The sequence below is a fragment of the Anolis sagrei genome, chromosome 6, assembly GCF_037176765.1.
Source record: "Anolis sagrei isolate rAnoSag1 chromosome 6, rAnoSag1.mat, whole genome shotgun sequence".
NCBI classification, from domain to species: Eukaryota; Metazoa; Chordata; class Lepidosauria; order Squamata; family Dactyloidae; genus Anolis; species Anolis sagrei.
The window spans coordinates 1,768,536-1,794,992 of record NC_090026.1 but is presented as its reverse complement, the minus strand read 5'-3'; the positions used below and the strand labels follow the sequence as shown (position 1 = coordinate 1,794,992).

Sequence of the window (26,457 nt, the reverse complement as noted above, 5' to 3'; positions counted from 1 at the left end):
TCTATCTGTATCAGTGGTCCTCAACCTGTGGGTCCCCAGATGTTTATGTCTTCAACTCCCAGAAATCCAAACAGCTGGTAAGCTGGCCAGGATTTCTGGGAGTGGTAGGCCGAAACACCTGGGGACACCCAGGTTGAGAACCACGGGTCTGTAACATCTATCTATAACATCTGTCTGTCTGGCTATCTAGCAATCACATTTATCTATAACATCTATCTATCACAGTGGTTCTCAACCTGGGGTTCCCAGATGTTTTTGGCCTACAACTCCCAGAAATCCCAGCCAGTTTACCAGCTGTTAGGATTTCTGGGAGTTGAAGGCCAAAAACATCTGGGGACCCCAGGTTGAGAACCACTGATCTATCACATCCATCCTTCCATTTATCAATTCAATCACATCTATCTGTCACATTTATCCATCCATCATTTTCATCCATCCATCCATCCTTTTCATCCATCAATCCATCCATCAATTCATCCATCCTTTTCATCCATCAATCCATCCATCAATTCATTCATCCTTTTCATCCATCAATTCATCCATCCATTCATTCATCCTTTTCATCCATCAATTCATCCATCCTTTTCATCCATCAATCCATCCATCCATCCATCCTTTTCATCCATCAATTCATCCATCCTTTTCATCCATCCATCCATCCATCCTTTTCATCCATCAATTCATCCATCCATTCATCCATCCTTTTCATCCATCAATTCATCCATCCATTCATCCATCCATCCATCCTTTTCATCCATCAATCTATCCATCTATCCATCCTTTTCATCCATCCATTCATCCATCCATCCATCCATCCATCCATCCTTTTCATCCATCAATCCATCCATCCATCCATCCATCCTTTTCATCCATCCATCCATCTATCCATCCTTTTCATCCATCTTTTTCATCCATCAATCCATCGATCCATCCATTGATCCATTCATCCATCCATCCATCCATCCATCCTTTTCATCCATCCATCCATCCATCCATTCATCCATCCTTTTCATCCATCCATCCATCCTTTTCATCCATCAATCCATCCATCCACCCTTTTCATCCATCCATCTATTCATCCATCTTTTTCAACCCATCCATCCATCCATCTTTTTCATCCATCCATCCATCCATCCATCCTTTTCATCCATCAATCCATTCACCCATCCATCCATCCTTTTCATCCATCAATTCATCCATCCTTTTCATCCATCCATCCATTCATTCATCCTTTTCATCCATCCATTCATCCATCCTTTTCATCCATCAATTCATCCATCCATTCATCCATCCATCCATCCTTTTCATCCATCAATTCATCCATCCATTCATCCATCCTTTTCATCCATCAATCCATCCATCTATCCATCCTTTTCATCCATCCATCCATCCTTTTCATCCATCAATCCATCCATCCATCCATCCTTTTCATCCATCCATCCATCCTTTTCATCCATCTTTTTCATCCATCAATCCATCCATCTATCCATCCTTTTCATCCATCCATCCATCCATCCATCCTTTCCATCCATCAATCCATCCATCCACCCTCTTCATCCATCCATCCATTCATCCATCCTTTTCAACCCATCCATCCATCCATCCTTTTCATCCATCCATCCGCCTGCCTGGCTATTTATAATATCTATCTATCTATCTATCTATCGGGCTTGGGCAATGCATGGTTCTAAATGGTTCTAAAGTACTTACAAAACTAAAGTTCCGGTGGTGAAAATTTCAGAACTCTAACAAAACTCTCAAAATTTCATTAAAAATGGCAGTTCCTAATTGGTTCTGTCATAAAAATAATGAAATAATAATTAAATTTTCAAAGTTTTGTACACTTTGCCTCCAAAGCTCCTCCTCTTGACTACCCACAGGTCTGTGGGAAGAGAAGGAGGGGGAGCCTGCCAGGAAGGCCATTGGGCTGGCTCAGGGGGTCGGTAGCCATTTTGGAGTGGGCGGGGCCAGCCAAGGCAGCTTCGCGACCCCCCGAAAAGGGCCGAACGACCCACCCAGGGGTCGCGACCCCCAGGTTGAGAACCATAATGATCAGGGATAGCCAATACTCCAGAGGACAGGAGCAGGATTCAAAACGATCTTGACAGATTAGAGAGATGAATGGCCAAAACTAACAAAATGAAGTTCAACAGAGACAAATGCAAGATACTCCACTTTGGCAGAAAAAATGAAATGCAAAGATACAGAATGGGGGACAATGCCTGGCTCGAGAGCAGGACGTGTGAAAAAGATCTTGGAGTCCTCGTGGGGAGGAAAGGGAGCATGAGCCAGGAATGTGATGTGGCGGCAAAAAAAGCCAATGGGATTTTGGCCTGCATCAAGAGGAGCATAGTGCCTAGATCTAGGGAAGTCATGCTACCCATGCTCTATTCTGCTTTGGTTAGACCACTTTACCTGGAATATTGTGTCCAGTTCTGGGCACCACAATTCAAGAGAGATATTGACTCTAAGCTGGAATGTGTCCAGAGGAGAGCGACTAAAATGATCAAGGGTCTGGAGAACAAGCCCTATGAAGAGCGGCTTAAGGAGCTGGGCATGTTTAGCCTGAAGAAGAGAAGGCTGAGAGGAGATATGATAGCCATGTATAAATACGTGAGAGGCAGTCATAGGGAGTAGGGAGCAAGCTTGTTTTCTGCTTCCTTGGAGACTAGGACGCAATGGAACAATGGCTTCAAACTACAAGAGAGGAGATTCCATCTGAATACGAGGAATAACTTCCTGACTGTGAGAGCCGTTCAGCAGTGGAACTCTCTGCTCTGGAGGGAGTGTGGTGGAGGCTCCTTCTTTGGAGGCTTTTAAACAGAGGCTGGATGGCCATCTGTCAGGGGTGATTTGAATGCAATATTCCTGCTTCTTGGCAGAATGGGGTTGGACTGGATGACCCAGGAGGTCTCTTCCAACTCTAGGATTCTATGATTCTATAACATACAACTATCTATCTATGACATCCATCTATAACATACAACTATCAATCTATCAGATGTATTGATCAGGGTCTGGTGTCACGCACTTGATCTTCTGGCTGATGGCGGCGGCTGCGCGGTGTCCCTGCTTGAGCTTCTCGTACTCCTTGTAGCTGCGGTAGTACTGCTGGATGAGGACGGCCGCCCGGCGGCTCTGCTGGAACTTCTTCTGCTCGTAGTAGCTGCGGAACTTGCTCTGGATCAGGATGGCCGCCTGCGTCATCTTCTTATACAAGGCGTACTGCGGGAGGGAAGCGGAGAAAGGGTTACGGGCAGGCATGGGCCAACTTTGGCCCTCCCAACAAGAGTTTTGGACTTCCGCTCCTGCAACGCGGGTATGCAGATGATCCCGCGATTGATTGATAGACTGTTACGAATGGTGGGAGTTGAAATCCAAAAGACCTGAAGGGCCAAAGCTAGTTAAGCGGTCACCAGGGCACACATATTTCCATACAAAGGGTGGACTGGATGACCCTATGACGTCCATGGCCGTAGCCAGAAAAGTTTCGGGGTGGGGGGTGGGATTGGATGACTCTACGACATCCATGGCCGTAGCCAGAAAAAAATTTCGGGGTGGGGCGTGGGGGGGGGGATTGGATGACCCTACGATGTCCATGGCATAGCCAGAAAAAAAATTCGGGGTGGGGGGTGGGAGGGGATTGGATGACCCTACGACGTCCATGGCCGTAGCCAGAAAAAAGTTTCGGGGTGGGGGTGGGGGGGGGGATTGGATGACCCTACAACTTCCATGGCCATAGCCAGAAAAAAGTTTCGGGGTGGGGGTGGGGTGGGGATTGGATGACCCTACAACGTCCATGGCGTAGCCAGAAAAAAAAATCGGGGGGGGGGGGATTGGATGACCCTACGACGTCCATGGCGTAGCCAGAAAAAAAATTCGGGGTGGGGGGTGGGGGGGGATTGGATGACCCTACGACGTCCATGGCCGTAGCCAGAAAAAAGTTTCGGGGTGAGGGTGGGGGGGGGGATTGGATGACCCTACAACTTCCATGGCCGTAGCCAGAAAAAAGTTTCGGGGTGGGGGGTGGGATTGGATGACTCTACGACATCCATGGCCGTAGCCAGAAAAAAATTTCGGGGTGGGGCGTGGGGGGGGGGATTGGATGACCCTACGATGTCCATGGCATAGCCAGAAAAAAAATTCGGGGTGGGGGGTGGGAGGGGATTGGATGACCCTACGACGTCCATGGCCGTAGCCAGAAAAAAGTTTCGGGGTGGGGGTGGGGGGGGGGATTGGATGACCCTACAACTTCCATGGCCATAGCCAGAAAAAAGTTTCGGGGTGGGGGGTGGGGTGGGGATTGGATGACCCTACAACGTCCATGGCGTAGCCAGAAAAAAAAATCGGGGGGGGGGGGGATTGGATGACCCTACGACGTCCATGGCGTAGCCAGAAAAAAAATTCGGGGTGGGGGGTGGGGGGGGATTGGATGACCCTACGACGTCCATGGCCGTAGCCAGAAAAAAGTTTCGGGGTGAGGGTGGGGGGGGGGATTGGATGACCCTACAACTTCCATGGCCGTAGCCAGAAAAAAGTTTCGGGGTGGGGGGTGGGATTGGATGACTCTACGACATCCATGGCCGTAGCCAGAAAAAAATTTCGGGGTGGGGCGTGGGGGGGGGGATTGGATGACCCTACGATGTCCATGGCATAGCCAGAAAAAAAATTCGGGGTGGGGGGTGGGAGGGGATTGGATGACCCTACGACGTCCATGGCCGTAGCCAGAAAAAAGTTTCGGGGTGGGGGTGGGGGGGGGGATTGGATGACCCTACAACTTCCATGGCCATAGCCAGAAAAAAGTTTCGGGGTGGGGGGTGGGGTGGGGATTGGATGACCCTACAACGTCCATGGCGTAGCCAGAAAAAAAATCGGGGGGGGGGGGGGGGATTGGATGACCCTACGACGTCCATGGCGTAGCCAGAAAAAAAATTCGGGGTGGGGGGTGGGGGGGGATTGGATGACCCTACGACGTCCATGGCCGTAGCCAGAAAAAAGTTTCGGGGTGGGGGGGTGGGGATTGGATGACCCTACGACGTCCATGGTGTAGCCAGAAAAAAAATTCGGGGTGGGGGATGGGGGGGGGGGGATTGGATGACCCTACAACGTCCATGGCCGTAGCCAAAAAATTTCAGGAGGGTGGGTTTGAAACTTTTTTTTGCAAATCATGAAGAGTAGTTCGATAACACAACAACAACATTTTTAATACAGTCCAAAGACCCTTATTGCTCCGTAAAAGGTATACGATACAAGGTATGCAAGGTTAGTAAGGCCAAAAATAGCAAAAAAATAAGGTTTTTTTAACCTGAAAAAATTCGGGGAGGGGGGGTTGAACCCCTAACCACCACCCCCCCCCCCCAGCTACAGGCCTTGGAAAAATCCTCGTTCTGCCTCCTCTCTATTGATACTGGGCTGGGGGGCTCGTGGGGGCCCTTCCCCACCCCACAAATATCCTTTACCTGTCTCCCCAACCCTGATTGAAGGCACAGTAACCCATTTGCCCCCCCCCCCCCCCCGGCTCCTTTTTACCTTCAGAGCAATCCAGGTGAGCTTGCAAGACAGAGGAGAGAGCAGGGTTAGTGGGAAGCCAGGGGTCTGGGGTCTCTGGGCTGCCCTCAGAATCCATTTTCGGCAAGGGTCTCGGGGAGATTGAACGCAAGGCCCTCCTCCCCCAGGAAGGACATCAAGGACCCCCCTCCCCCCCCCCTCCCGATGGCACATACCTGCTTGTACTTGCGGTAGCATCGCTGGATGACCGCGGCAGCCATCTCCTGCTGCTCCTTCAGCCGACGACCCTGGAAGAGACCAAAAGGAAGGAGGCCTAATGGTTAGAGAAGCCCCTTGTCCCGAGGCAGGCCTGGGCCAACTTTGGCCCTCCCTCCAGGTGTTTTGGACTTCAACTCCCACAACCTATGCCCTGGAGACTAGGACTCAGTGGAGCCTTGGGTTCAAATGACATGAAAGGAGATTCCACTGAACATGAGGAAGAGCTTCCTGACTGTGAGAGCCGTTCAGCAGTGGAACTCTCTGCCTTGGAGTGAGGTGGAAGCTCCTTCCTTGGAGGTTTTTAAGCAGAGGCTGAATGGCCATCTGTCAGGGGTGCTTTGATTGTGCTTTTCCTGCATAATGGCAGAAGGAGGTTGAACTAGATTGCCTTTGGAGGCCTCTTCCAACTCTAGGATGTTGTTGTTGTTATTATGGAGGGTGGATGACCCTCTGTCATGAGAGCTTTGATTGTGCTTTTCCTACATCATAGTAGGGGTTGGACTAGATGGCCTTTAAACTCCAGGATTCTATTATTATTATTATTATTATTATTATTATTATTATTATTATTATTATGGAGGCTGGATGGCCCTCTGTCAGGGGTGTTTTGATTGTGCTTTTCCTGCAGAATGGCAGAAGGGGGTTGAACTAGATGGCCTTTGGAGGCCTTTTCCAACTCTAGGATGTTGTTGTTGTTGTTGTTATGGAGGCTGGATGAACCTCTGTCAGGAGAGCTTTGATTGACCTCTTCCTACATCATAGCAGAAGGGAGTTGGACTAGATGGCCTTTAGATATCTCTTCCAACTCCAGGATATTATTGTTGTTGTTGTTGTTATTATTATTATGGAGGCTATATGGCCCTCTCTTGGGGGAGCTTTGATTGTGCTTTTCCTACATCATAGCAGAAGGGAGTTGAACTAGATGGCCTTTAGAGGCCTCTTCCAACTCCAGTATTCTATTATTACTATTATTATTACTATTATTATTATGGAGGCTATATGGCCCTCTATAGGGGGAGCTTTGATTGTGCTTTTCCTGCATAATAGCAGAAGGGGGTTGAACTAGATGGCCTTTAGAGGCCTCTTCCAACTCTAGGATGTTGTTGTTATTGTTATTAGTTGGCCTTTAGAGGTCTCTTCCAACTCCAGGATTCTATTATTATTATTATTATTATTATTATTATTATTATTATTACTATTGAGGTTATATAGCCCTCTGCCAGGAGAGCTTTGATGGTGCTTTTTCTACATCATAACAGAAGAGGGTTGGACTAGATGACCTTTAGAGGTCTCTTCCAACTCCAGGATATTATTATTATTATTATTATTATTATTATTATTATTATTATTATTATGGAAGCTATATGGCCCTCTATTGGGGGAGTTTTGATTGTGCTTTTCTTGCATAATAGCAGAAGGGGGTTGGGCTTGATGGCTAGAGCTTCCAACTCTCAACTCTAGGATGCTATTATTATTATTATTATTATTATTATTATTATTATTATTATAGAGGCTGGATGGGCCTCTGTTTGGGGTGCTTTGCTTGTGCTTTTCCTGCATAGTGGCAGAAGGGGGTTGGACTAGATGGCCTTTGGGGGACTAGGAGTCTATTATTATTATTATTATTATTATTATTATTATTATTATTATGGTGCTGTCTGGTCATCTGTTGGGGGTGCTTTGATTGTGTTTTTTCTGTACAGCAGGGGGTTGGACTATCTTGCCTGTGTAGCCTTGGGGTCTCTCCCAACCCCGCGACCCCCTCCGCCCCCTACCTTGTACTTGCGGAAGGCGGTCTGGATGATCTTGGCGGCCTCGTAGAGCTCCCGCTGCTCGTGGTCGGAGAGGGTCAGCAAGGCGAAGTCGCTCTCCATCTTGCCGTTGGCCGAGGCGTTGAGGAACTCCGCCCAGCTGGCGGCCGAGGGGGGCGGGGGCAGGCGCTCCAGGGAGAGCTCCCCCAGCGGAGGGGGCAGCAGCAGCGGGCTCAGGCACGAGGAGGGGGCCGGGGGCAGCGGGGAGGAGGGCAGCGAGGACGGGGACGACGAGGACGACGCCGAGGCCAAGGAGCTGCAGCCAGAGACACACACACACACAGACAGGTGTCATACCCTGCAATACAGGTGGGGCCAGCTCCGGCCCTCCTCCAGGTGTTCTGGACTCCCACAACATGGGTATGCAGATGACCCCTTGGTTGACTTCAGTGTCCAGTTCCAAGAGGACAAAGGCATGGGCCAACTCTGGCCCTCCCTCCAGGTGTTCTGGACTCCCATAACATGGGTATGCAGATGACCCCTTGGTTGACCTCAGTGTCCAGTTCCAAGAGGACAAAAGCATAGGCCAGCTCCGGCCCTCCCTCCAGGTGTTCTGGACTCCCACAACATGGGTATGCAGGTGACCCCTTGGTTAACTTAAGTGTCCAGTTCCAAGAGGACAAAGGCATGGGCCAGCTCTGACCCTCCCTCCAACTCCCACAACATGGGTATGCAGATGACCCCTTGGTTGACTTCAGTGTCCAGTTCCAAGAGGACAAAGGCATGGGCCAGCTCTGGCCCTCCCTCCAGGTGTTCTGGACTCCCATAACATGGGTATGCAGGTGACCCCTTGGTTAACTTAAGTGTCCAGTTCCAAGAGGACAAAGGCATGGGCCAACTCCGGCCCTCCCTCTGGGTGCTTTGGACTCCCACAACATGGGTATGCAGGTGATCCCTTGGTTGACTTTAATGTCCAATTCCAAGAGGACAAAAGCATGGGCCAACTCTGACCCTCCCTCTAACTCCCATAACATGGGTATGCAGATGACCCCTTGGTTGACTTCAGTGTCCAGTTCCAAGAGGACAAAGGCATGGGCCAGCTCCGGCCCTCCCTCCAGGTGTTCTGGACTCCCATAACATGGGTATGCAGGTGACCCCTTGGTTGACGTAAAGGCATGGTCCAACTTGGGCCCTCCTTGCCTAGTCCTGGCTATACTCTGCCCTATATGTGTCCCCACCCACTGCCCCTCGTGTACCGTCTCTGGGCGGCGCTGGAGAGCTGGTCCACGTTCTCCAGGTAGCTGGCCAGCCAGGACATGGTCTCGCTCAGGCCCAGGTTGGAGGGCCGCTCCCTCAGAGGAGCCTCGGCCGAGGCAAAGTCCTCCTGCTTGATCCGCTCCGGAGTGGCCTCGATGATCTGCTTGGCCAAGGTGATCATGTCCACCTGCGCAGGTGAGAGGGAAAGCAGCATGGCTCACATGCGGGAAGGCAGGTTCCGGCCTTGCCCTTTACGTGGGCAACAGCAAGGAGAGATGCCTGGCTCTAGGTGAGTGCGTTGGACCACCTGGGCTACAGGTATAGATGCACACCTGTTTTGGACGACAACTTCCTGAATTCCCCCCCCCCAAAAAAACCCCCTCAATACTGGCAATCTCTGAAGACCTCCCATCCAATTTTTAGCTCATAATATAATAATAATAATAATAATAATAATAATAATAATAATACTTTATTTGTACCCAGGGGCGGCTCGTCCATTACGCGAAGTAAGCGGTCGCAGAACACTTTTTTTTGCCAGGGGCGCAGAATCGCCTCTGTAAATGCCCCTCGACCACTACTTGAGGAGCGCCCCCTCGGCTCACAACAGCCCTAGCAGTCCGGGGGGAGCCTCAGCTTTCTTGCCTCGCTGCCGGGCGATTCTCTTCCCAAAGGGGCCGGACCCTTGAACCTCGCCTAGCCCCTCTCGTTCCTGCTCCACCTGGCCACCAAGTGCGCGAACAGAGCTGGCGCTCAATCGTTCTCTGCATTCAATCCCTTCCCCATGACCGGCTCCCTTTCCCGATCCCCCAGCGCTCCACCCGCCTCCTCTCCCCAATCCGCAAGTGGGCCAAGGGGCGGAGCCACCGGGCCTGGCCCGCTTCGGGTCCGGAGGCGTGTCTGAAGACCCCAGCGTGCGCACCAAAAGTCGCCTCTTCTCCTGACTTTCTCTTCAGCCATTGGGACCAAGAGAGAGAGAGAGAGAGAGAGAGAGCCCCTCCGGCTGGAGATATCTCCCACCTCCGCTCCCTCCTTGGTTTTTGCACCTACCTTCAGGAAAGGTGGGCATCTCCACCTCTTTCTCTCTCTTGGGTCCGGAGGCGTGTCTGAAGACCCCAGTGTGCGCACCAAAAGTCGCCTCTTCTCCTGACTTTCTCTTCAGCCATTGGGACCAAGAGAGAGAGAGAGAGAGAGAGAGAGAGAGCCCCTCCGGCTGGAGGTATCTCCCACCTCCGCTCCCTCCTTTGTTTTTGCGCCTACCTCAGGAAAGGTGGGCATCTCCACCTCTTTCTCTCTCTTGGGTCTGGAGGCGTGTCTGAAGACCCCAGTGTGCGCACCAAAAGGCGCCTCTTCTCCTGACTTTCTCTTCAGCCATTGGGACCAAGAGAGAGAGAGAGAGAGAGAGAGCCCCTCCGGCTGGAGGTATCTCCCACCTCCGCTCCCTCCTTGGTTTTTGCGCCTAGCTTCAGGAAAGGTGGGCATCTCTACCTCTCTCTCTCTCTCTCTCTCTTGGTCCCAATGGCAGAGGAGAAAGTCAGGAGAAGTGGTGACTTTTGGTGCACATGCCGGGGTCTTCAGGCACGCCTCCAGACCCAAAGCGGGCCAGGCAAGGGAGCAAGTGTGGCAAGTGTAGTTACTGGGATGTATAGTTCACCTACAATCAAAGAGCATTCTGAACTCCACCAATGATGGAATTGAACCAAATATGGCACACAGAACTCCCACGACAAACGGAAAATATATATCAATGATTGGTTTGGGGAGGGGGATGCCAAAATACTGTTTGCTTACCATTGAAAATTACCTAGGGCCGCCTCTGTTTGTACCCCGCTACCATCTCCCAAGGGACTCGGTGCGGCTTACATGAGTCCGAGCCCACAACACAACAACAATAACAGCAATAATACAAAAACAATACAAAGCTCATAGCAAAATAAGCAAAAACAATAACAATAACACAACACATGCACAGGAAGTTGCCTTTCTATTAGCCAGACAGTTTGGCCACCAAGTCCAGGACCCTAACCCTGACCCAACCCTGGGAGCTGCAGCTGGCAATTGAGCCTGGAAATCGAGGAAGTGGCTCTTGCAGTGAACCAGAACCTGGTGAGACTCACACCGGTTGGCAGCTATGGCTATGCATTGGGGATTCTAATGGCACAGGATGGATTAATCGTATAACGTTATGTCACACGATTCTTGATCCTGGGTTACCCATGCCATTTCCTAATTGGCAATATCATAAAAAAACATGGGGAAAAGTTTATTAAAGTGCCAAAACTTTGCTTTTGCGGAAGGGACATTATCCCGCTCTAGCAGAATTTGCTCGTTTTCCAATGACTGCCTCGTCACCAAGTCTCAACCCATTCAACAGGGTTAAACACCACGAAAACAAAAGTTTCTGGAGTAAAAACAAGTACTTTCAAAGTCAGGACAATGAAACAGGAAATCACACTTTCAAACCACAAACTAAACCTTTTTCAAATTTGGTTGCATATTGTTATTGTTTTTAGGTGGAAGAAGGCAGCTTTAACAGAGGCCGCGTGGCCATCTTTCAGGAGGGTTTTGACTGTGCTTCTCCTGCCTGGCCAAAGCGGATTGGACTTGATGACTTTCTTTGAGGGGGTCTCCTCCAATAAAGTGAGATAATAATAATAATAATAATAATAATAATAATAGTGTAATCCAAAAGTTGAAAAGGACCCTTCAAAGAGTTCTCTAGAAGATTCTGATCTGACCGCGCAGGCGCACAAAATACCATATGTACGGTTTCACAGCGACCACGACGAAGAAAAATATATCTACCATATATTCCGGCATATAAGACGACTGAGTGTGTAAGACGCCCCCCACCTTTTGGGATATACTTGCCATATAAGACTACCCTTTTTCCAACGCACACCAAATAAAATTTTTTAAAGCATCAGATTTGATTTCATTATGGTAATTTTCCTATTCTGTCCCTCCTTCTCTGCCTCTCAGATCTGGCACATGCGCACCTGCACCGCTTCACTGCCGTCTTCAGGAGTGAGATCTGAGAGGCAGAGGAGGAGGGACGGAAATAGGATTCAAGGGCGGGCCAGACAGGTAAAAGAGGCGTGTTTGTCTGGGCGCAGAGCCACTCTATCTCTTTTTTCCATAACTCGGGGCATGGTCTGCCCTTCACTTACACCTTCCCGGCGAGCCCCCCCACTTCACCTCAACATTGGGACCGCGTTAAGTCCACGAATCCTGATGAGTGGATTTTCTTCTACCGTACTTGTACAGTGTCGCCCTTAATGCTTTCGTACAGTCGCTGCATACGGTAGGGAAGCGGCCACTGCCATTTTTGAGCTCCCCCCACCATATGCGGCAACCACAGAGTCTCCAATCCGGATTGGAAGTTTCAGCACCCGCTCTATATGACGACTCCCGTCATAAGGATACTCTAGCATATAAAACAGCTCCCGTATATAAGACGACCCCTGACTTTTGAGAAGATTTCCTTGGGTTAAAAAGTAGTCTAATACACTGGAATATACATACATACATATATATGTGTGTGTGTGTGTAATGATGTAATGATGATGTTTTTATTGTACTGAGTTGTACTATTTTAATATGTAATGATTTGTATTTGCTGTTTTTATATGATTGCATTTGATATGCACTGTAAACCGACCTGAGTCCCTCGTCGAGGTTGAGAAGGTCGGTATAGAAAACCTCTAAATAAATAAATAAATAAATAATGTGTGTGTGTGTGTGTGTATATGTATATATGTATGTATGTGTGTGTGTGTGTGTGTGTGTGTGTGTATATATATATATATATATGATGTAACATTCCGCTTGTGGGATTAATATAACTCAAAAACCACTGGACAAACTGACACCAAATTTGGACACAAGACACCGATCAGGCCAACAAGTGACCATCACTCACAAAAACACAGCAGAAGAGACTTAAAAAGCCAAATAAAAAATAAAAAAATACATTACAACGCATGCGCAAAACCACATATATACACAAACACACATATATATACACATATACACAAATATATAAACACACAAAACACATATACCCAGACTGGGCCACAGCAATGCATGGCAGGGGATGGCTAGTAATATAATATAATATAATATAATATAATATAATATAATATAATATAATATAATATAATATAATATAATATAACATAACATAACATATGATGATATGATATAATATAATAATAGTGTAATCCTAGAGTTGGAAGGGACCCTTCAAAGGCCATCTAGTCCAAGAGATTTCTAGAAAATTCTGACTGTGCAGGCACAGGAAATATTAAATGTGCGATTTCACAGAGACCACGATGAAGAAAAATATAATAATAATAATAATAATAATAATAACGTAATCCTAGAGTTGGAGGAGACCCTTCAAAGGTCATCTAGTTCAACTCCCTGCGCTGCAGAAAAAGCACAATCAAAGCATCCCAACAGATGGCCATCCAACCTCTGTTTAAAAGCCTCCAAGGAAGAAGCTTTCAATGGACTGTGAAGCAGAGAGTTCCACTGTTGAGCAGCTCTTCTCAAGGTCAGGAATTCCTTCCTAATGTTCAAGTGGGATCTCCTTTCCTACCATTTGACCCTAAGGCTCTGTGAGTTCCATTTCACAATATACATTAGCAGAAAGAAGAGCAACCCCGGGGACCCGTCTCCTCACCTGCAGGACGTCGGTGGCCGGCAGGTACTCCTCGTTCTCGGCATTCTCGGCATAGCTCAGCAGCTCCGGCTCCATCTCCGGCGGAGGCCCAGCAGCGTGCCCAGAGGAAGGGGCGCCCCCTTCGTCGCAGTCCATGAAGAAGAGGGGCGCAGGGTGGGGGGGCCCCTCCTGCATGTACCACCCGGCCAGGCCCCCCTCCTCTCCCGGGCAGACGTCCATGGCCCCCTCGGACTCCTCTTCGGGGCTGTAGGCCGGGGACTCCCGCTGTGTCGACCCGCTGGAGTAGGCCGAAGTGACCGAAATAGAGCCTTCTGAGAGTTCGGATGGAGAGGAGACGCTGCTGGCTGTGCTCAGCCCTGCAAGGAGGGAGAGAGTATGGAAAGAGGAGCATAAGAAGGGTCGGGCTAGATGGCCCCTGGGAGCCCCCCTTGGACCCTATCATCCTATAACCCTATCCTTCCAAAAGATGGAGAGTCAGGGTCATAAGGGACATAATGTATTGTTGTAGTTCAGCCAGCTGAGGGTGATGATGAGGGGTTTGGGGGTGCAAGGTTTGCAGGGCCTGATGCTTCTGGAGATGGTCAGACAGAGGGAATGTTGGAACAGGAGAACGGAGGGGGATTTGGTTATTCTCTGTGTGAAAACGAAACTGTTTTAGAAGCAGACAGGCAGAGAAGGGAGGAAAGGGGGTTCGACAGACAGAGATTCAAGGCTGCTCCTGCAAGGAAAGAATTCCAGATGCGAGCCAGGACATGGGAAAGTGAGACCAAGAGAGATTACTCAAGGCTGAAGGAATGCCTTCGTGCATTGCTGTCCTTAATCAGGGAAAGAATAGCTTTCAGTTCTCAGGCCAAGCAACATAGCAGAGAGAGCAAGGGCTGCCTGCCTTGGTTCTCGCTTCAAGCCCTGTCCTGGTCAAGTTTTGCTTTAAGTCTTGGGGATTTTACCATGAACTTAAGCTCATGTATTGTTCTTTGATTCTTGGATTACTCAGGTTGATGTTTTATTCCTTGTCCTTATTCCTTATTCCTTGTTTTATTCCCCTGATACTTCAGCTGAGGATGAGGGGTTTGGGGTGTAGGGCCTGATACTTCAGCTGAGGGTGATGATGAGGGGTTTAGGGGTGCAGGGCCTGCAGGGCCTGATACTTCAGCTGAGGATGGTAAGAGGTTTGGGGGTGCAGGGCCTGCAGGACCTGATGCTTCTGGAGATGCTCAGACAGAGGGAATATTGGAAAAGGAGAACGGAGGGGGATTTGGTTATTCTCTGTGTGATAACGAAACTGTTTTAGAAGCTGACAGGCAGAGAAGGGAGGAAGGAGGGTAAGACAGAGATTCAAGGCTGCACCTGCGGGGGAATAATTCCAGATGCGAGCCAGACCATGGGAAAGTGAGACCGAGAGAGACTACTCAAGGCCGAAGGAATGCTTTCATGCACTGCTGTCTTTAATTAGGAAAAGAATAGCTTTTAGTTTAAGCAACGTAGCAGTTCATGGTAAAATCCCCAAGACTTAAAGAAAACTTGACAAGGACAGGGCTTGCTTGCTTTAAGTCTTGGGGATTTTACCATGAACTCAAGCTCATGTATTGTTCTTTGATTCTTGGATTACTCAAGTTGATGTTTTATTCTTTGTCTTTACTCCTTATTCCTTGTTTTATTCCCCTGATACTTCAGCTGAGGATGAGGGGTTTGGGGTGCAGGGCCTGATACTTTAGCTGAGGGTGATGATGAGAGAGACTACTCAAGGCCGAAGGAATGCTTTTGTGCACTGCTGTCTTTAATTAGGGAAAGAATAGCTTTTAGTTCAAGCAACGTAGCAAAAAGAGCAAGAGCCGCCTGCCTTAGTTCTCACATCAAGCCATGTCCTGGTCAAGTTTTGCTTTAAGTCTTGGGGATTTTACCATGAACTCAAGCTCATGTATTGTTCTTTGATTCTTGGATTACTCAGGTTGATGTTTTATTCCTTGTCTTTTGGATTAATCAGGCTCATACACTGCTCCTTGGATTTATGTTCATGCTTTAACCTTTGCATTGGAGATTGATCTCTGGCTTTTGGGACTCTTTCTAGCTTTACCTATTTGGATTTTTGACTCTTTTACTGTGTGTGCTTTTTCAATAAACTGTTTATTCCTATGCTTGGCTTCCTGGTGAGTGCTTGAGCCAGGTGAGCCCTAGCTGAGGTGCAACATGCACACCTGTAGTACCTACACCTGGCTTGGTCAAACGTCGGGTCCCCCTTCCCTCCTGAAAACACCCCTTTTGCGACTGCGATTCTACAAGACTTTGCAAAAAGGGACAACTTGGGCTTTGAGTGATGGGAGTCTGCTCTCACCACTACACTGTACTGTCAGGATTATTGAGTTATGCATGTGTGTTTTTCAATGTGTTTCTATGTGATTCAAGATGGATTAAGACGAAATTCAAAATGGATTCTATTCTGCTCTTTTGTGTATTAAGAAAACCTAGTGCTGAGGCAGAGATAATGTAACCTTGACAGAAATGAGATAACATGGCTGGGAAGAAGAGGGAGGATCTGGTCTCAGCCAGAAGTCAGATAAGCAGATGTTCAGAAACTGCTGTTTTGTGCTTTGTAGTTCCTGTCTGTTGCTTGCTGTGAATGGACGTGTATAGATGTACTTAGTAAACTTAGTTTTCTGTTGTAACTAAAAGCTTGCAGAGTCCTGATTTCTAAATACAGTGTCTGCTGTTCTAGCAATCCTTCCGCTGGCAAAGTTTCAATACAACAAATGAATCCAGACAAGACAGAGGTCCTCCTGGTCGAACAGGGCATAGGGTTACAGCCTGTGTTGGATGGGGCCGCACCCCCCCTGAAGATGCAGGTTCGCAGCTTGGGTGTGACCCTGGACTCATCGCTGAGCCTGGAACCCCAGGTTTCGGCGGTGACCAGGGGAGCATTTGCACAGCTAAAGCTTGTGTGCCAGCTGCGCCCGTACCTTGGGAAGTCTGACTTGGCCACGGTAGTCCACGCTCTGGTTACATCCCGTTTGGACTACTGCAACGCTCTCTACGTGGGGTTGCCTTTGAAGACAGCTCGGAAGCTCCAACTAGTCCAACGCTCGGCAGCCATGATTTTAACAGGAGCGGAGCGCAGGGAGCATACAACCCCCCTGTTGCGCCAACTCCACTGGCTGCCGATCTGCTACCGGGCTGAATTCAAAGTGCTGGTGTTGGTCTTTAAAGCCCTAAATGGTTCCGGCCCAAGCTACCTATCCGACCGCATCTCGGCCTATGAACCCACCAGGACTTTGAGATCTTCCGGGGAGGCCCTGCTCTCGATCCCGCCTGCTTCTCAAGCTCGGCTGGCGGGGACGAGAGATAGGGCCTTCTCGGTGGTGGCTCCTCGGCTGTGGAACGCCCTTCCTACGGACATTAGACTAGCTCCATCTCTAATGGTATTCCGCAGGAAAGTGAAGACCTGGCTGTTTGAGCAGGCGTTTGAATAATTAGTGCAATGATTGGTTAATGAACACTGGAATGGAACAATGGATGACGAATCTGGAACATGTTTTTGATGACGAGGCGACAGTGAATGGGTATTGTAGTACGCATTACAATACCCCAATGGGTATTGTAGTACCCAGATTGCTCACCGGAGCGACGTACAGGGAGCACACCACCCCCCTGTTGTGTCAGCTCCACTGGCTGCCGATCCAATTCCGAGCACAATTTAAAGTGCTGGTTTTGACCTATAAAACCCTATACGGTTCCGGCCCAGTGTACTTGTCCGAACGGATCTCCCTCTACGTCCCACCTCGAAGTTTAAGATCTTCTGGGGAGGCCCTGCTCTCGACCCCCCCAGTCTCACAAGTGAGGCTGGTGGGGACGAGGAGCAGGGCCTTCTCAGTGGCGGCCCCCCGCCTGTGGAACTCACTCCCCGGGGAGATTAGATCGGCGACTTCCCTCCTAGCATTTAGGAAAAAACTAAAGACCTGGATGTGGGACCAAGCTTTTGGTCACTCTGACAACTAACTCAAGGACCTGGCGATAGACAAGGACAAACAGGTAGAACGGATGTATGGACTCTGATATATGGACTCTGACATGAGATTGTTTTAGGTTTTATGATTTTATTACGTATTGATGTTTTAATCTAACTGCTGAATTGTTATATTTTTTGGATTACTTGTTGTGTGATGGGGCATCTAATTGTGCCTTCCCTGTAAGCCGCCCTGAGTCCCCCTCGGGGTGAGAAGGGCGGGGTATAAGTGAATGAAATAAATAAATAAATAAATAGTAACTGTTTACTAATTGTGTAATGTGTTAGGTTGTTAACTGCTTCTATACTGTAGCACTGGATTTTTGCTGTTCGTATTTGTTGTGAACCGCTGTGAGTCGCCTTCGGGCTGAGAACAGCCGTATAGAAGCCAGGTAAATAAATAAATAAATAAATAAATGTTATGGAACCACGAGAGCTGTTTTCCGATGCCCTCGCCACGTGTTTACCCCGCACACTGACCTGTGTCTGGGCTGGCCGAGAGCGGGGAGGGGATGTGGAGGGCCTCCACCAGCCGCCGAGGTCCCGTCGTGCACGTCTTGCTGCTTCCAGCGCTCATGGCTCCTTCCGGCTCTGGGCGGGCCCCTTCCTCGTCTTCCTCTTCCTCCTCCTGCGCTTCCTCTTCCTCCTGGGCTTCCTCTTCCTCTTGGCGCTGCATCTCCTCCAGGCGGGAGGCCAGCCGGACGTGTCCCCGGGAGCGGGCCACCGAGAGGGGCAGGCGGCCCAAAGAGTCCGGGATGGAGAGCGCTGCCCGGTTCCAGCGGAAGAGCAGTTGCGCCGCCTCCAGGTGCCCCAGCGCACACGCCCACATCTGCAACCGGAGGGCAAGGTCAGCGTGAGCAGCCGCGGGAAGGAGGGAGGGATTCAAGCAAAGGGAGGCAGCCTGGCCAATTGGACCTCCACTCTGGGATTTCCCAGAGTTGGAAGAGATCCTCGAAGGCCATCTAGTCCAGCCCTTCTGCCATGCAAGGAAAGCAGAATCAAGGCTCTCTCAACAGCGGGCCACCCAGCCTCCACCCTCATCCTCATCACAGAATCCTAGAGTCATTATTATTATTATTATTATTATTATTATTATTATTATTATTTACAGCTTTTCTATTCCGCCCTTCTCCTCACCCCGCAGGGGACTCAGGGAGAATTACAGTGTACACATATATGGCAAACATTCAATGCCAATTTTGACATACAACGTATACAGACATACACAGAGGCTATTTAACTTTTTCTGGCCGCCAGGGGAGCTGTCGCTTTCATTGTCCATCTGCAACGCTGATGAAGTACTTCCGCATTCCCCGCATGCTTCCCCGCTGGAATGCTTTGCTGGAGTCTTCTTTATGGCCTCATAAATCAGTTAATTTAGCCTCCCCACACTTTAAGGTGGTACCTAATTTTCCTACTTGACAGATGCAACTGTCTTTCGGGTTGCAAAGGTCGACAACAGGCTACACAGGGCTGGCTTCGTACTCATGACCTTTTGGTCAGAGTGATCTTAATGCAGCTGACTCTTAGCCGGCTGCGCCACGATCCCGGTGCTTCTGTCATTATGCAGGAAAAGCACCATTAAATCTCCCCTAACAGGGATATCCAGACTCAACAACAACAACAACAACAATAATAATACAAGAATCCTAGAGTTGGAAAGAATCCTAGAGTTGGAAGGAATCCCTAAAGGTCATCCAGTTCAACCACAATAATAATAATAATGCATTCATAATAATAACAATAACAACAACAGAATTCTAGTATTCAAAGGGATCCCCAGAGGTCACCCAGTCCAACCCTAACAACAGCAACAACAATAATAATAGAATCCTAGAGTTGGAAGGAATCCCTAAAGGTCATCCAGTTCAACCACAATAATAATGCATTCATAACAACAACAACAACAACAACAACAACAGAATTCTAGTATTCAAAGGGATCCCCAGAGGTCACCCAGCCCAACCCTAACAACAACAACAACAACAACAACAATAGAATCCTAGAGTTGGAAGGGACCCCCAAAGACCATCTAGTCCAGCCCTCTTCTGCCATGCAGGAAAACCACCACCAAAGCTCTCCCAAGAGAGGGCCATCCAGCCTCCATACTACTACTACTACTACTAACAACAACAATAATAATAATAATAATAGAATTCTAGAGTTGAGAGAGAACCCCAAAGTATATCTAGGTCAGCCCCCTTCTGCCATGCAGGAAAAGCACAAAGCTTCCTCGATAGAGGACCATCTAGTAGCCTCCATAATAATAATAATAATAATAATAATAATAATAATAATAATAATAATAGAATCTTCGAGTTGAGAGAGATCTCCAAAGTACATCTAGGCCAGCCCACTTCTGCCATGCAGGAAAAGCACAAAGCTTCCCCGACAGAGGACCATCTAGCCTCCATAATAATAATAATAATAATAATAATAATAATAATAATGGGATCTGCACGCATTATTCACCGATACATCACACAGTCCTAGACACTTGGGAAGTGTCTGACGTGTGATCCAATACAACAGCCAGCAGAGAGATTTTGTCTGCTGTGGACTCATCTTGTTGTGTTTCTATTACTATTAATAATAATAATAATAATAATAATAATAATAGAATCCTAGAGTTGAAAAGGACTTCTAAAGGCCATCTAGTCCGGCCCTCAGAATATTATTTCCATACCGTTTACGTAGATCCGCTCCCCAATTTGCTCCATTCCATTGTGTACACAAATCCTCCCACTCTGCTCCTCAATGAGGACTAACGGGATGCGCGCAGTGACCACTGGGCGAATTCAGCCTGGGTGAGGAATGCCCTCTTACCAAAGGGGTGCAGGAGAAATGGTCCACGTTGAGGGGGTCCACCTCTTGCTCCAGGTCCAGGCTCTGAACGTTGAGGTTCCTGAGGAAGGGAGGGAAGGAGAAACCGGGTCACGTTGCGACTGCAATTCCAAAAGACTTTGCAAAAAGGGGTCAACTTTGAGTGACGAGAGTCTGCTCTCACCTTAGCCCAGGTATGGGGCAACTTTGGCCCTCCCTCCAGGTGTTTTGGACTTCAACTCCCACAATTCCTAACAGCTGGTAGACACAGACTGTATCTATACAGTCTGTGTCTACTTTCTTGTTGGAAATTGTAACCTGTAACCTGTAATTTGTTTTATATACTTGTTTGCTTACTGTATTGTATATGTATGTTTTGGTATGCAGCTTTCCCTTTACTCTGTGTTTCTTGAGGTTGTGGGAGGTGCTGCAGAGCATATGATCAGAACTGAGACTGCTCAGAGCTCAGACTCCATTTCAGAATTCAGATCTGGGACTGCTCAGAGCTCAGACTCCATTTTAGAACTCGGAGACGCTTTTAGACTTCAGACTCCATTAGAGATGCTTTAGACTTTGGACTGTTAACATTCTAAGAAAGATGATGATGATAATAATAATAATAATAATAATACTTTATATTCCGCCCTTCTCACCTTGAAGGGGCAGAAAGCTAGATGCATTAAATCACTACTGACCAAGAGGTCATGAGTTTGAAGCCAGCCCGGGTCAGAGTGAGCTTCTGGCCATTGGTCTAGCTTGCTGTTGACCTTTGTAGACCGAAAGACAGTAGAATCTGTCAAGTAGGAAATTTAGGTTACTATAGACCGGGCTGTGGTACAACTAGCTGACAAGCTAGCTGCATTAAATCACTACTGACTGAGAGGTCGTGAGTTCAAAGTCTGGCCAGGTCAGAGTGAGCTTCTGGCCATTAGTGTAGCTTGCTGTTGACCTTTGTAGCCTGAAAGACAATATAATCTGTCAAGTAGGAAATTTAGGTACCGCTTTATGTGGGGAAGCTAATTTAATTAATTTATGACACCATAAAAAACCTTCCTGAGGCATGCATAAGAATGAGGAAGTACTCCCATCAAGGACTTGATGCCACAAGTGGACGGTGAAGCGGCAGCTCCCCTTGTGGCCGGAGCCGAACATACCCTCGCGAAGCTGGAATGTAAAATTGCTTCTGTGTCTGTCTATATATGTTGTATGTCTAAATGGCATTGGATGTTTGCTATGTATATGTGCATTGTAATCCACCCTGAGTCCCATGTGGGGTGAGAATGGCAGAATATAAATATTGCAAATAATTAAATTAAATTAAATATATACTTTTTGCTGTAGTTAGCTACTAGTGGATTCTGTGCAGTGCACTTCCTTCTCTTTGTTGCTGTGGGACTCACCGCCACCGGATGAGGGCCTGGATGAGGCGGGTGTATCCTTGGGCGGCGGCCAGGTGCAGGAGGGTCATGCCCCGGAAGCTGACGTGGTGGACCAGCGTGGCTCCTGCCCGCAGCCAGCAGGGCTGGGCCATCATCTTCTCGCACAGGGCCACGATCCGGTCCTCGAAGGAGTCCGAGGCAGCCTGTATCAGGAGGAGAGATGGGAACTCTTGTCATTGTCTATAACAGGTATGGGCCCACTTAGGCCCTCCAGGTGTTTTGGACTCCAACTCCCACCATTCCTCTCAGCCTCAGGCCCCTTCCTTTCCCCCTCAGCCACTTAAGCTAGAGCAGTGTTTCTCAATCCTCCTAATGCTGCGACCCCTTAATACAGTTCCTCATGTTGTGTTGACCCCCAACCATAAAATTATTTTTGTTGCTACTTCCTAACTGTAATTTTGCTACTCTTATGAATTGTCATGTAAATATTTGATATGCACGATGCATTTTCATTCACTGGACCAAATTTGGTACAAATACCCAATATGCCCAAATCTGAATACTGGTGAGTTTGGGGGGGGGGGGGGAGATTGATTTTGTCATTTGGGAGTTGTAGTTGCTGGGATTTATACCTAACCTAAAAATCAAAGAGCATTCTGAACTCCACCAATTTATTAATAAATAAATAAACTATAAGAAAGGAGAATTATGGAACTCTGAACACTGAGCATGATATTGTTTACTATTGTGTTATGTACTGATGATTTTAACCTGTTAACTGTTTAATTGCTTTTATGTATGTATGTATATTTGGCATAGGCATCGAATTGTGCCTTTTCTGTAAGCCGCCCTGAGTCCCCCCTCGGGGGTGAGAAGGGTGGGGTAGAAGTAACTGAAATAAATAAATAAATAAATAAATAAATAAATAAATAAATTCCATCTGAACATAAGGAAGAACTTCCTGACTGTGGGAGCTGTTCAGCAGTGGAACTCTCTGCCCCAGAGTGCGGTGGAGGACATTGATGGAATTGAACCAGTCTTGGCACACAGAACTCCCATGACCAACAGAAAATACTACAAGGGTATGGTGGGCAATGATCTTCAATTTTGGAGTTGTAGTTCACCTACATCCAGAGAACATTGTGGACTCAAACAATAATAGATCTGGACCAAACTTGACATGGATACTCAATATGCTCAAATGTGGATACTGGTTGAGTTCGGGGAAAATAGACCTTGACATTTGGGAGCTGTAGTTGCTGGGATTTATAGTTCATCTACAATCAAAGAGCATTCTGTACCCCACCAACAATAGAATTGGGCCAAACTTCCCACACAGAACCCGCATGGCCAATAGAAAATACTGTCTTTTCTGATGGTCTTTGGTGACCCCTCTGACACCCCATTGCGACCCCCCAAGGGGTCCCGACCCCCAGGTTGAGAAACACTGAGCTAGATGATAGAGTGATAGACCTAAAAGATGCCTACCTTCATATCCCAACAAATAAATATAACACTTAAGCGGCTTAGGGGGGAAAGAAAGGGGCATGAGGCTGTTAGGAATGGTGGGAGTTGGAGTCCAAAACACCTTGAGGGCCCAAGTTGGCCCTTGCGTGGTCTATGGTCAATTCATCATGCCATTGGGGTTTGCCCTTGATCGCAACCCGGCTCTTCAAAGGGACGGCGAGGCGCAAGCGGACAATGAAATGTCAAGGCGGCAGCTGACCGGAGATTAGGTTACCGTCCCTTTCTCCCAAACAGGGACATCCCAGCAATGGCTCTCTCTTTGGTGCGGGGGGGGGGGGGGGGGTCTCAAGGGCACTGAGGGGTCCAAGCATGTGAGGCCGGCCTGGCCCTGAGCGCGGAAGAATCCCCACAACACCCGGCTCCTCTGAAACCGGAGAGGCGGGAAGGAATGCCGGCGGCGCGACCCACCCGCAGGCTGACGATGCAGCGGAAACCCGATCCCAAGACCTCGAAGAATCGCTCTCGTTTTGGGTCACAATAACCTTATCCCAGCCAGCGACTGGTCTGAATTCGGACGTAAACGCAGCACGGATCGGAGACAGGCTGCTTCCTTCCTCCTGAGTTGCCACACCATTATTATTATTAATATTATTATATGTTTATTATTGTATTATTATTGCTTCCCTCCTTCTGAGTTGCCATGCCATTATTATTAATAGTATTATGATTGTTTATTATTATATCATATAATTTTAATATATTATATTATTATTTATTTATTTATTTACGTATTTACTTTGCTTCTCTACGGCTGTATCTCAAGCCCGAAGGCGACTCACAGCGGTTCACAAACAGTAAAAACAGTAGAAACAGCAGTGGTTCCATACAACATATAACAATTGACTTCACACATTATCCATAAATTACCAATAAGCAATTACAATGCACAATTATGACAAAAAACCACCGTACCCAATCTTCTCATCACCCAAGCGTAGTCCAGGTTCGTCGTCCATTGTTCCATTCCTATGTTCCATTACCAGATTGCACTAAATTACTCAAACGCCCGCACAAACATCCAGGTCTTCACCTTTTTGTGGAATACCATTAGAGATGGTGCTAGTCTAATGTTCGTAGGAAGGGCGTTCCACAGCCGAGGAGCCACCACCGAGAAGGCCCTATCTCTCATCCCCGCCAGCCGAGCTTGAGAAGCAGGCGGGATCGAGAGCATGGTCTCCCCGGAAGATCTCAAAGTCCTGGTGGGTTCATAGGCAGAGATGCGGTCAGATAGGTAGCTTGGGCCGGAACCGTTTAGGGCCTTAAAGGCCAACGCCAGCACTTTGAATTCAGCCCGGTAGCAGATCGGTAGCCAGTGGAGTTGGCGCAACAGGGGGGTTGTATGCTCCCTGCGCTCCGCGTCTGTTAAAATCATGGCTGCCGAGCGTTGGACTAGTTGGAGCTTCCGAGCTGTCTTCAAAGGCAACCCCACGTATTATATGATAGTTTATTATTATACTATATAATTGTAATATATTATATTATTATATGATTGTTATTATATAATATAATAATATGTTTATTATTGCATTACTAATATTATTATTATATGATTGTGACCGCATTTCTGTGTACGAACTCACACAATCTCTTCGATCATCTGGAGAGGCCCTGCTCACGCTCCCACCTCCATCACAGGCGTGACTGGTGGGGATGAGGGAGAGGACCTTCTCGGTGGTGGCCCCCCGACTCTGGAATTCATTCCCTAAAGACATCAGAAATGCCCCAACGCTGGCAGTCTTCAGGAGGAGCCTGAAAACATGGTTGTTCCAGTGTGCCTTCCCAGAATAAGGAAAACTCTTAGCAATATGTCCTCAAATGCACTTTAATATTGATTTAGGATTGTTTGCGTGCCCTCATCTTTCTTTGAAAACCCTATTTTAATTTGTCTTATCTTGTTCATGCCCAGCACTTTTTGATTTTAAATTTGAATTATTACATTTGGCCCGGCCATAGGTTTTTAAATGCTGTATGTTATTGTTATTGTTGTTTATTGCTTATTGTGTATTTTTTGTTTTGTTTTTGAGTTTTATTTTAACTGTTTGTATTGATTATTTGTTATTGCCTTTGTTTATTGATGTGCTGTGGGCTTGGCCTCATGTAAGCCGCACCGAGTCCCTTGAGAAGATGGTAGCGGGGTACAAATTAAGTTTTTTAAAATTATTATTATTATTATTATTATTATTATTATTATTATTATTATTAGCTGTACCTGCCACGCACTGCTGTGGCCAACCTTCCCTCTTTCTCTCCTTCTTTCTCTCCCTCTTTCCTTCCTGTCTTTCCTTCTCTTCCTTCCTTCTCTACCTCGTTCTTCCTTCCCCCCTTTTCTTTCTCTTCTGCTTTCTCTCTTTTCTTCCCTCCCTCTTCCATTCTCTCCCTCCTTCCCATTTTTCTTTCCTTATCTCCTTCCTTCCTTCCTTCTCTAACTTTCCTTCCTTCCCCCTTTTTCTTTCCCTCCCTCTTTCTCTCCTTTCTTCTTTCTCTACTTCTTTCCTACCTTCCTTCTCTCTTTGCTTCCATGCTTCCTTCTCCCTTTCCTTCTTTCTTTCTTTCCTTTCTTTCTTTTCTTTCTTTCTTTGTTTTTTTTCTTCCCTTCCCTCCCTCTTTCTTTCCTTTTTTCTGTATTGTCGTTTAGCTTTTCATCATTTAGCTTTTGGAGGCTTTTTAAGTCCCTTCTGCTGTGTTTTTCAGTGTTTTTATGAGTGAAGGACATACATTGGGTTGTTAGGTGTCTTGTGTCCAAATTTGGTGTCAATTCCCCCAGTGGCTTTTGAGTTCTGTTAATCTTACAAACGAACATTACTTGTTTATTTATATAGATTGTGTTTATAATTATATTATATAATAATATGTTTATTATTGTATTATTTTTGTCGAGGAGCCCCTGCTTCCCTTCTTCTGAGTCGCCATGCCATTAGTATTATTACGTTTATTATAGTATGTTTAATATTATATTTATTATTGTATTTATTATTATATTTATCGTTGTATAGTGTGGCGCAACTGCACCATAAATCTCCCAAGACTGCAGAGAAATCGGCTCAATGATCACTAACCACTAGACCTTCCCAATGAACTATGCTAATCGGGCATAACTGGAAGAGGCACACACAAATAACTTCGATTATTCTTTTAACTGAACCATTTCACCTAATTGTTGCTGACTTTAATTTCTATTACAGCAGCTTCATGGAGATGGTAACAAGAATTCGTATCCAGTTAATCAGGCTTCTAGCCATATCTCTTTCCTATCAGCTTGGGAAAAGTTAC

General features: G+C 47.3%; 1 protein-coding gene across 1 annotated transcript in view; it reads right to left on the bottom strand.

Moving 5' to 3' along the window:
- The window catches only part of CAMTA2 (calmodulin binding transcription activator 2), an 89,514-nt gene that overhangs the window by 10,131 nt on the left and 52,926 nt on the right, over positions 1-26,457 (bottom strand). Inside the window, exons 12-20 of the mRNA XM_067469650.1 lie at positions 21,682-21,863; positions 20,285-20,363; positions 17,939-18,287; positions 13,462-13,817; positions 8,774-8,961; positions 7,542-7,833; positions 5,724-5,795; positions 5,530-5,550; positions 3,032-3,225 (exon numbers count right to left, since the gene is read on the bottom strand). Of these exons, the coding sequence (XP_067325751.1) occupies positions 3,032-3,225; positions 5,530-5,550; positions 5,724-5,795; positions 7,542-7,833; positions 8,774-8,961; positions 13,462-13,817; positions 17,939-18,287; positions 20,285-20,363; positions 21,682-21,863 (1,733 nt within the window). The remainder of the gene's footprint in view (positions 1-3,031; positions 3,226-5,529; positions 5,551-5,723; positions 5,796-7,541; positions 7,834-8,773; positions 8,962-13,461; positions 13,818-17,938; positions 18,288-20,284; positions 20,364-21,681; positions 21,864-26,457) is intronic.